Genomic DNA, 11,452 nt, shown 5'->3' with positions numbered 1-11,452 from the left:
AAAATTATATATATATCTGAATTTCAGAATTAACAAAAACTAACAAAAACTAGAGAAACTTTTTGAGTGTGCTTATACTGTGAGTCTTAAGTGCTCCCGAAAATCTGTCTGATAGTATTTTTCTGACACCTTTATTCCTGCCCTCATGTCCCCCTTTACAAAGCTTGATTACTTGGTAACAGCGTCAGCAAGTAACTCTCAGGACTGCTATGAGGACTAACAAAACCAACCGTTGTACAAGATCTCTAAAAGAAAATTGCTATATTTAAAATTCTAAACTATCTAAACCCTTTATTCATATTAAACATATAAAGTTTAAATAAGGAAAATAACCACCTGACACAGTACCTCTCTGAAATTTTACATTTAAAATTACAATGTGCACTGCTATAAATGATAGGACATAATTTATAATGCATAAAAAAGTGAAAGGTGTTTAATCAAAATATATTTCAAAAACAACTATATTTTTGAAATAATGGTAGCCATGTGAAATTATAGTTAATTTTGATATAGAGTAAAAACAGGAAAGTATTATCAAAAGTGGCTCCCAGAATATTATTGTAAGTAATATATACTAAAATACAGACTTCAGCAGAATTAAAGTACAGGCTCTCCTCTGAACTTTAATATTGGGGGCTAATACTCAAGAGTTACCATTAAAAAGTCAGTATTCATATACTTGGGTACCAGTGGTAATCAATCTGGATTAGACCTCCTGAAGAACCCAAAGTGTTTAACAGCCTGAATCTCATTTTCAGAAGCACATGAGTATTCAGATGTGTAATTAATTGCCTGGGACTTACAAGAATTATTTCAGCCGAGGTAACTGATGACTTTCATTATTTTACTTGGGTCTGTTTTAAATACTAAATACATAAGCTTAAAACTCTTTGTTTGGTTGGTTTTTTTATTACCTCAGGACAAAAATTCAAGCTACGTAAATTACTTTTATCCTTTTTTTTCCATGTTGGTAATGGGTGGATGTATGCACCTGCTCAGCTATGGCAAATAAGCTGGTAAACTGTAACCTGATTATGTGTGTTAAGTTTTTAGCACACTTATGAGTCTAGACCTCATTGGCTTTTAATATGATTTTGGTTAATACATGCTCAGACTTCTAAAATTGAGGCATAAGCTTAAAGACCACTCGGTGCTTGGAGAGCTTTACCCTGCATCACTTTGAGAAGAGGATTTAGGCTCCTATCTCATTTATAAGAAATAGTTTTCATTCTGTGTATTTCTAAATCAAGACCTCTCTCATGCAACAGTCTCTGAACAAGCAGATCCAGCTGGGGTTAACAGATCACCATACACATCGGTATGAACCTGCCTGCAAGCAGCTGCTGGACTGTTGCCTCAATATTTGAAGGCACATTTATTCACTCACTGTATGAAAATAAACGGTGAATTCTGAAGTGCTGATAACCAGACACATCAGCTAAACAGAAATGGACATTATATTGCAAAATCTAGTACAGTGGAGAAATCTGTAAGAAGAGGGAGATATAAATATTCAAACACTTGGCACTCCCTCAAGGACTTTTTAAAATACAGAAGTATTCTTTCAGGGACTGCATAAACTGCAAAGACAAATAATCAAGGACTTCACGTGCTGTCAAGATAGTAAATGTATTAATGAAGTAGTGTTGTACAAAACTCTTCATTTTTTCTAGGGAACAATTAGTTTTGCAAATGCAAATAGATCTCAGTGGTTTAGATTCAATTTGTCATGTTTATGTCTTGTTTAAAAAAAACCAAAACAACATTCTGGTTAGTCATACCTCTGTCTCTGTATTCTGCCTGGACAAAAACCAAACCTGCATTGGTTCTTTTTTACCCTTCATAGAAACTGGACCCCTGTACTCCAGGTGGAACTGAGGATCTGAATTTTCTGGTGTCATAAGACACCTGAAATTGAAAGAGAAAACATGTAAATGTATGCACTATGCATGCATGCCATATAAAATATTATACATGCTACAGATAGGTGAGCAAATTAACAGAAGAGTTAACTCTACCTCTCATAATTATATTTGCATATCAATAACAGTATATCACAATGCAGTCTGCCACACAGTTTCATGAGAACTCTTGTACTTAAATAATGTGTTGCAGAAGTCCTGTCACTTTCAACTCTGCAGACACTTTGATGTTATGCTGATGAAATGATTTAAGATGTCAACACCAATAAAAATCCTGCATCACTCACCTGTAAGTATATTCAGAGACATTGATCTTTCCTTTTTCTCCAGTAGTTTCTGTTCTGCTTGTCAGATTGACAGTATTTCCAAAGAGACAGTAACGTGGCATCCTTTGGCCTATGACACCTGTGACAACTTCACCAGTATGGATTCCTATTGTTATCTTTACAGAGAAAAAATAAAAGTTTGAATATTCAAAATTAACTTAACTAATCTGATGCTTCTGACTAAATACAGATATTATGTAATTTCTATCTACTAGAGTTTATTTTTAAAATGTACCACTCCTCCTTCTTCAAAGCCTTGCATTTTGTGTCACTTTTTTTATTGTAGTGCAGTCCCATGGCTCTGCCTTCCATATGAAAGAATACACTCTGTATTTTTCCAGCATGCATCATCATATTCTACTATTGTATACTGTGAACTTCAAAAAAGTGAAAAGAGAGGCATACTCTGAAAGGTCTGTGTTTAATGACTGCTCAGAAAATGCAGAAATGGATGGTGTAACTCAGGAAAAAACTATATTTCTCAGAGGAAACATCATGGTATTTTGCATTTAAAAGCTCAAGAGCTAGGACAGGAGTTTGGAGAAGCTCATTCTTACAGCACATGACAGTTATTGTAAAGCCCCAAAACAAACCTTACTTACCTGCCCTGTGGCAAAGTGAGGTACACAGATCTAAGCTAGGTGTCAGACCAATAACATCTATGTAAATAGTAATATACATCACACTCAATACTTATTTTGCTCTCACAGACTTCTGATGAGGACAGGTCAATGCAGCCTCCCCAGTTCCCTATCAATACCACAAAATCTTCATAGAATTCCACAATTAGTATACTAGTACACATTGTTGCCAGCAACTGTTGTCATAACTACCTATGGAACTGTACTTTTTAATGTAGTATATTCTCAGGCTGACATGAGGATCTGAAGCGTTATCAAAAATACCAGTGAGAGAATAGTATTTTTCTGTTCATCGAGACGAAGAAGACTCAATGAATTGTACTTGATGCACAATGGGAAATTGTTGATCAGATTTAAACTATTGGAAAACAAACATAAATCATTTGGACCTAATTTTGTCCTTTAAAAGGTTAAGTATAGTAATTACATTTTAGAGGTCTGGAAATAGCACATGTCACATCTACGTGTGTCTCTTCATATTATTTGCAGATCAAAATCTAACAACAACAAAGCTTGTAAGGACTGGGATTGGAGCATTAGCATATTTCAAAGCATTACATCATATCAAAGGATAAGCTCTTCATTTAAGCACACACATTTACTAACCTGTACAGGCTCCCCATCTACTTGAACTTGGCCTGCTATTTCCATCATATCCAGTGCCAGGTGGCAGATAGATCGTGCATGATGAATGCAAGGCTCTGGTAGACCACTCACTGTCATATACTTGTCCCCAACTGTTTCCACCTATCAAGATACAGATTTTTCAATTACTTTATTATCATGGGCTTTAGAGTACTAGAATGGATGTATGTTTCCACCTATCAAGATACAGATTTTTCAATTACTTTATTATCATGGGCTTTAATTACTTTATTATCAATGGATGTAGCACTTCCTTCATGGCTGCTTGTCTTTTCAGATAGTTTCCCTTCCATTCAAATTGCCCTAATTCCCTTCATCTCTTCTTGTTATTGAAGAGAATTTACTTCACACCCACAATGTAAAAAGTTAAAATGACACTGTGATTGTGTGAACTTGAGCCTCTTGTCTGGGGTCTTCTGAATTTCTGTAGAAACTAAACATGTGTGTTTGTTTTGACTCACACCCAACTCACTTGGTACAGGACATAAAATGGATTTCTACTAAAATCTATGAATAAAACTTATATATAAATACAAAAGCATAGACGTGTGTATATAAATGGGATATACACGTATCCACCTGCTACCAGCCCATCTGAAACTACACCTCATTCCTAATGAAGGAATGGAATTCATATTGAGTAACTGAACAGTAAGTTGTATTTTACAACCAGGAGAGCCAGGTAGATGACTGAAGAACCTAAAGCAAAGGGTCAGCATATCCACAAACTGCTTGAAGAAGTGTTCCCATCTGCTAAACATGGAAGTAGATTTCTATATCCACCTAATGGGTAAACGCAGAAATCCTACTAAGGCCTTTATGCTCCTTCAGACATTTAGAGATAAACAACATAATCTTCTTTAGCTATGTAGTATCAGAGTTCAAAGACTGATAACATAACCATTTTTTTTTTAAAGCAAAAAATCCAAAGGATGGAAAAGAGTGGCATGATAGTAAATTATTGAAAAGTCACAGATTAAGTACTTTGAAGGTCTTCTGCTTACCTTATAAACAAATGGATTCCTTCTTGAATCAGTGAGAATATCAAACCTTGTGTAAAGATCATTTAAAAGATTCACAATCTTCATTGCCCCCTCTCCAGAGGCATGTTTACTACAGAAGGCATTGAATCCAACAATGCCACTGAAGAGGATGGTCACATTGTCATACCGCTTGGCTGGAACAGGACGCTTGTGTCTCAGCTCATTTGCCACTGATGGTGGTAGAACAGAGTACAGCAATCTAAATGTGTCAAAAGAAAAAGGCAGAAGCAAAACAAAATTTGGAGAAAGCTCTTTCCATCAGCACTCTTCAAACACTAACTTAGTACCTCCCACAGCGTGTATGACAAGCTCACATCACCAAACAGGAACACAAAAAGATGTTAACTGAACAATATGCTATTAAGAAAACAGAAACTACCATACCTAAAGCCATGACATTTCAAACATACATTAATACCTCTGAATTACCAACAAAATTAGGCATACATTACTAATTCTTTTGACACGATCTGCTAATAGTGTCTTAGATCATTTTTGCTTATTGCTTAAGTATTTGTGCCATATCCTCACCTCATATAATCTGGTTTTGCTCACAGAAACATAAAAACTGCAAAGAAGGCCATGGAGAGATCAAGGTTTTCTACCTTTGAATGCAATCCATGCATTGCTAAATGCTTCCTCTTCTGTTGAGAATGCTGCTTTCAGGGTTTATTGCATGGTTTTTTTTTTTCATTAGTAGTCTATATGAGCTTTTAACACTTGTTCATATTACCAATAATGCAAATAAAATCCAAATCAAACACAAAGAGCTTCACCCTACTCTCATGTGTATTACTTCAACTTTCTAACTGCCATCTCAAGGTGTGTTTCCCTCCTTACACAGCAAAGTGAGCAAGCTGAAGATCTCTGACTGTTTCACAAATCTTGAGCATCATTTTGTACACAGCCTCCTGCACAAACTCTCATTAGTTGCATTTTTGGCAAGTTCACTACTGCATGAGTTATAATTAGTGAATACTGTTGGCACAAGGTACAGTAACTGACATTCTTCCTCTGGCTGCCAAGAAGTCTAAAATTCCTGAAGACAAAATGACTTTATAAAGCAAGACAACAGGAACAAATAATAATAAAAACCCCTTCTTTTCTCTCTGACTCTTACAACCATCCCTTTCAAGTCTTTTAAAAATAATTTCCATTGCTCTACTACAGGAAAAAAAAGTCAATAGAATTTTTTTGCACAACAAATGTTAATTCTGCTGCTAAAAAAGCATAATCAACAAGGAATTCTTCTATTACAGAGATGGGAACTATGTTTTATAAATGAGAGTCAACCATCAACCCCATACTGCTTGTCACTCAAACTTTTTTTTCATTTACCTGCCAGTAGTCCTTGAGCTAAGCTTCCATAGACCAATGCTTCGAATTTCATTTTATAGTTACCTGTAGATGTTGGTTTGGGGCCCAATGTATATACTTTATTATTGTTATGTACTTATATCTAGATAGTAGTATTACCTAGATAGCTCCAAATCCACATCTACAGGTAACTGTAAATACATAGCATTAGCCTATTGAAAAATCTCACCTTTACACAGAATATTTTTGATGTTTTTCTGTTCTATCAACCTGTGAGCATGGCCATCTGGAAACACAAAAGTGATCTACAGCTGGTTTACAGAACTCGGTCAAACAGTAGCACTTAGGCATTCATCAAATTCATCTTGGCTGCAGGGATTGAATGTAACAAAGTCTGCAAAACTACTGTTTTTGGTAATTCACAAAGCAAAAAGGATTGTCTGTTCACTTCTCATAACTTTCTTTATCAGGGAAGGAGCCATCAAAACACCTGTGCATGTAACAGCCTAGACAGTGCAGATGACATTTGACAATCTAACTGAAGAAACACTCTATGAGGTGTTAAAGTAAAATGCTCTTTCTTAACTTGAAAATTATCAGCCCTGAATAACTCTTGTATTTCTTCCATGATTCTGTTATTTTTTGAAGAAGGCAGCTATAAATAATATATTGCTATGACTGTTTCAGCTCAAAATCAGGATTTGGTTCTTACGTGTCTGTCTTTTTCTTTTCATCTTCCAGTGCACGCAGTGTGTGCTGCAATCTGTCAGTGAGGATCTCAAGCTCTTGAGTCAGCTTATATTCCTCTCTGAACTGCTCTCCCAACAGAACCAGATCACGGGTAGCATCGTGCAATGGAATGTCACTCAGATATAATCCTCTTCTGGTTAAATCATCCAAGTTCATCACACTACAATGTGAAGAAATAGATAATATGGGTACCATAAACCTGCCAAAAGAGCTTTTAAAACTCATATGAACAGTACAGGCTGCTGAATAACAGAAGCAAGATTATGCTTCCAAACTTGTGTGAGCTATACAACATATCCCTTCTACTGAATACCTTATTTGTGTTCATTCATGGTAACACATGGCTATTGATTTTTCCATTTTAATACAGAATTTTCATTTATGAGTTCCATGAACTTATCAAATACGAATACTTCAGCACACAAATAAAAGTGAGATTACATTAAAGGTGTGCCTTCTTTTTCTGTCTTCATTGATTCTCTCCTTTTCATACAGAAGCTTAAAGTACCATAACTGTGTAATCCAATGTGCTAGCTTAACATACTCTGAGCTAAAGAATCATAGAATCCTTGAATGGTTTGGGTAGGAAGGGATCTTAAAAGACTGTCTAACTCCAACCCTCCTGCCATGGGCAGAGACACCTCTCACTAGACAAGGTTGTGTGAGGCCCCATACAACTTGCTCTTGAACACCTCCAGTGGTGGAGCATCCACAACTTCCTTGCGCAACCTGTTCCGGTGGCTACCACCCTCATAGTGAAGAACTTCTTCCTTTCATCTAACCTAAACCTATCCTCTTACAGTTTGAAGCCATTACCCCTTGTCCTACCACTACCAGGCCTTGTAAAAAGTCCCTCCCCAGCTTTCTTGTAGGCCCCCTTCAGACACTGGAAGGCCACAATAAGGTCTCCCTGAAGCCTTCTCTTCTCCAGACTGAACTATCCCAACTCTCTCAGCCTCCATTCAACCCTCCATTCCAATCACTTCTTTATAATCGTAACTGCTCTATGACACTAGGACTGCTGCAAAAATACATGAATCCACATAGGAAACCAAACTATTATGGCATATCTTAACACTCCCAGAGTAGGAAACAAAGGACAAACCTTGCCAAAAAACACGGAATGAGGAAATGCCATTTATAGAAACTGGTCCAGAGAATCCCACTGTTTATACCGAATTACTTAATAATCATTCAAGTTCTGATGTTTAAATGCTCCTCCCTCTTTTAGTATAAACACATCAAAACCAATTAATCAGTACCTGAACCAATCTGTTGTACTCTCTTAAGTGTGCTTAAATTTAGCAACTGTAAAATGAAAATAAATATTCTAGAACTCTTCAGGTTTGAAGTACCTAGGCGAGCAGAGGAAGAGAATGCTGTCTGCTTCAGGCAAGTAGATCATCTGCCCTTTCAGCCGTAAGCAGCTGATTTCTGTGCCAGTCAGTTCATCTTCACACTCCAGCTTTTCCACATCCAACAGCCCCTCCTGGTGATGAAAAGTCACAATTATATAAGGGCAATGGTACATGTGTTATGCACCAGGCCACATGTGTAAGTGCCTTCAATATGAAGGCTGGCAGAATGTTTGGAATAGTTACAGTCTTCACTAAAACCCAACTGATTTCTCATTTAAACACCATACACTACCTGTATTTTAATACTGTGATTTGCTACCTCAGAGATATAGACCACTGTATATTTCTTTACTGTTGCCATGTTCATAACTTCTCGTTTCAATCTGCACCACTTCTTAACATTGCCTTTCTATGACGTTCTACCTGTGCCTGGGAGCATCTCTAAGAAATCTTGTTGGTTTCTCTCAGGCACAGTTTTCTGTAAATAAACAGGCTCGTTGACATAGTAGGTGCTACTCTACATGCTGCATTCATTTGTATCACAGACCACCTCTCTTACCCCCTCTAGAGAAAAGGTACACAGAATTCTGTATGAACACATGGGTCCAAGTAAGAACACATTTCATATTTGTCTCCCACATAGTTATGAATCAAAAGTCTTTCTATGTTTACTTTGATACAATGCCATCCAATGGGTTGGCCCTTTGCAAAGAAAGGATCAGACTTGAAGTATATGTACTTCGCCATTCCTAGAAAGCATTCTGCTTAACAGACACACACGAATTAACACCCGTGACCTTTTCTTGACTGAAGATTCAAATGACTTTTCAAAGGACTGGGCTTGCTACTGTGCAAAGAATTTTCTCTGAAGAATTCTGAGTTTGCAGCACTTATCTCTCCAAAGCATACTTACTTAAACAAAAGCCAGGTAAATATTCTCTCGTTACCTTGGTTCTCAGTACAAAGACTGTATTGATATGTGAGAGGATCCCATGGAAACTAATATCAATATGAGGCCGGACCAAAGAGAAAACTGACAGCAGACTGCAATTGCCTGGTTGCAGCTAGAATTTAAAAAAAAAAAAAAATTATCTATAATAAAAATATATATGAAGTAATTATATTCAATTTGCTTAGATGACAATATTCAAAGGAAGAAAATATAAACTTTATGCATTTCTCCAATAAAAGACAAGGTTTTAAAATTAAGGATTTTACATTAGACATGTACTGACTTTAAAGTGCCATTCTAGTCTGCAAGATGACCTTGTAAAATGGTGTTAAGACTATCACATTTGCTATCTGTCAAACTGTTCCCACTCCTTAGTAAAACAAGCTTTCCACTGTTTTCTAAGTGACCTCGTTCAAACACCCTTTTCAATAAGCTATGTTCTCTAAAGCATCAGTCTGATAATAAGGATTCTGGTAGCCATCCTCAGCAGGTTGAATAGTTAGCTATGGCTGTTCAGTGACTGCCTCTGGGAAAAATCCAACAGTGCTAACTACAAAGCTCTTCTTTTAAATCTTTCCACAAAATTCAGAAAGAAATCACCAAAAACAAATGGCAGGAAAAATCAACATAAACCTGCATTTTAAAAGTATGTTAATGATTCAGGAACAACACGGTATGTGCAACAGCAGTGCACATAACTGTAAAGATCATGTGATGTTTTCATCATCACACCTTTTGCTTCTCGCGTATTACTGCTTTTGCCTGTTGCTTATTTTTAGAAACAGTGTCAGCTCTTTCAGGCAGGAACTGAGGCACCCTCTTCATACACAGAATATGTAACATTAAATGGACCTCTGAGTACCCTTTTACTGTAAATAACCAGAGGAAATTGCAGCAGCTGCATTCAGTTCAGAACACACATAAATATATCACAAAAATAGTTTGGCTAATCTTAGTCCTGATGCTTTTGATGCACAAGCCAACAAAGTATACTACACCTTCTCCTACTCTGCTCTTCAGTTATTGTGCATCATCTGACAGCTTAAGTGTTTGAAGGCATAACTGTCAGGTAGTATATATAGACTATGTGCCTGCTGCTACACTATACAGTGGCATGGGCAAGACCATTTTATGAACCCAGGCCAAGGTGCACTGACCACAACAAAGAATCAGGTATCAAACGAACACCTGGATTGTGGGGGTGCTCTGGTTTTCTCTGCTTAAGCTTATTTTCAACACGGAGACACAGTCACAAGGAACAGAGCTCTTGTAGAGTTAGGGCTATTTTCACAGACCTTTTCCAAACAAGAGAAGTACAATGTAGTAAAAATTATACAGTTGCAAAGGAATGATGTTTAGAGAGAAAATCTTAAATCTATTTTATTCATCTTTAAACTAAACCTGTGAAGCATCTAGTATTAGAAATCTTTATGACTATTCATGCATGAGAATCATCCAACCTGTGGAAGGACTCTGTATATAGCATTGCCACACTGTGTGACCACCAGATCTCTGTCAAATATTATGTGGAAAGGAAAGGCCTTGCAGAAAGTATAGGGACTGATGCGAGACTCTTGGGTACCATTTTCTTCAAATCTATCAAGGTCTTCATAGTAGTCCTCTTCTTTAGACTCTTTCTCTTCAATTAAAAACTGAATGTGGTCACACTCCTCGTTTCTGTGTTGAATAACCTAGAAAAATGAAAGGGAATATAAAAAACTGGAAACCCTTCAATTCATTAATAACTGAAATGCTACTATGAAGGCAGGAATACATTTAAGAGCAGAAAGATGAGTTCAAGAATGATATTTGCACATTGAAAAATATTAAATTCTACTAAATATTTCTGATTTTAGAAAGTTTTTATAATCCCAGGTGAATAATTACCCTGTTGCTTAGTCACAGTTGGTCTTTGCATGAAGAACACGTTGAAGATCACTCAAAGACAATTCATAAGGCTTGAGTGAAATGCACATTCTGAAACCACAGGTCAAGGCTCAAGTTATGCTTGCTTTTATGGGGACATGCCAGGAAACAGGACTCTTCCCTCCCCCTGAACGAACATGTGGCAACCCTTGAATTACAGAGCCCACCTGAGTCCTTATTTTGATGAAAGTTGTTTGCAAGGTCTATAACACAGCAGCACACAGTGCTGACAAGAGGATGGGCACGTCAGTCAGCCAGAAGAAAAGTGGATGGATCAGATGTTTGAAAATACGGTCCTTACACATTCAAGCAGTGGTAACTGCAAGACTAGGACCAACAAATACAACTGAGAGCAATGACAATCTTCTCCAAGTTGTTTTCCATGTTAAATGCAATCACAAACCCAGAGTCATCTATGTCAGTTGAAACTCAAGTGTCTTGAACACAGCATTTCACACTTCAGTGATTTTACTCAAAGTTAGTAAAAAATATTAAACTAATATAAATTATCTTCTTTGGTGTGAAAGTCATGTATTGCAGTATAAGGGTACAAATGGACTTTTGGTGTT

The 11,452-nt window shown here is 36.8% G+C and overlaps 1 protein-coding gene across 1 annotated transcript; it reads right to left on the bottom strand.

Annotated features, from left to right (window-relative positions):
* Positions 1 to 1,784: 1,784 nt before the first annotated feature.
* On the bottom strand, positions 1,785 to 10,648 carry GUCY1B3 (guanylate cyclase 1, soluble, beta 3; the record flags this gene model as incomplete). The annotated part of the gene is made up of 8 exons (XM_008943985.1): positions 1,785 to 1,911; positions 2,213 to 2,367; positions 3,499 to 3,639; positions 4,542 to 4,779; positions 6,610 to 6,807; positions 8,003 to 8,136; positions 8,953 to 9,069; positions 10,418 to 10,648. Coding segments are annotated over 8 exons (1,341 nt in total), but the record flags the coding sequence as incomplete, so codon positions are not given.
* Between the last annotated feature and the right edge of the window lie 804 nt (positions 10,649 to 11,452).

This window comes from Merops nubicus, unplaced genomic scaffold (genome assembly GCF_000691845.1).
Source record: "Merops nubicus isolate BGI_N331 unplaced genomic scaffold, ASM69184v1 scaffold24887, whole genome shotgun sequence".
In the NCBI taxonomy this organism is placed as follows: Eukaryota; Metazoa; Chordata; class Aves; order Coraciiformes; family Meropidae; genus Merops; species Merops nubicus.
Note: the sequence above shows the minus strand (reverse complement) of the source record. Positions and strands in the feature narration are given on the sequence as shown.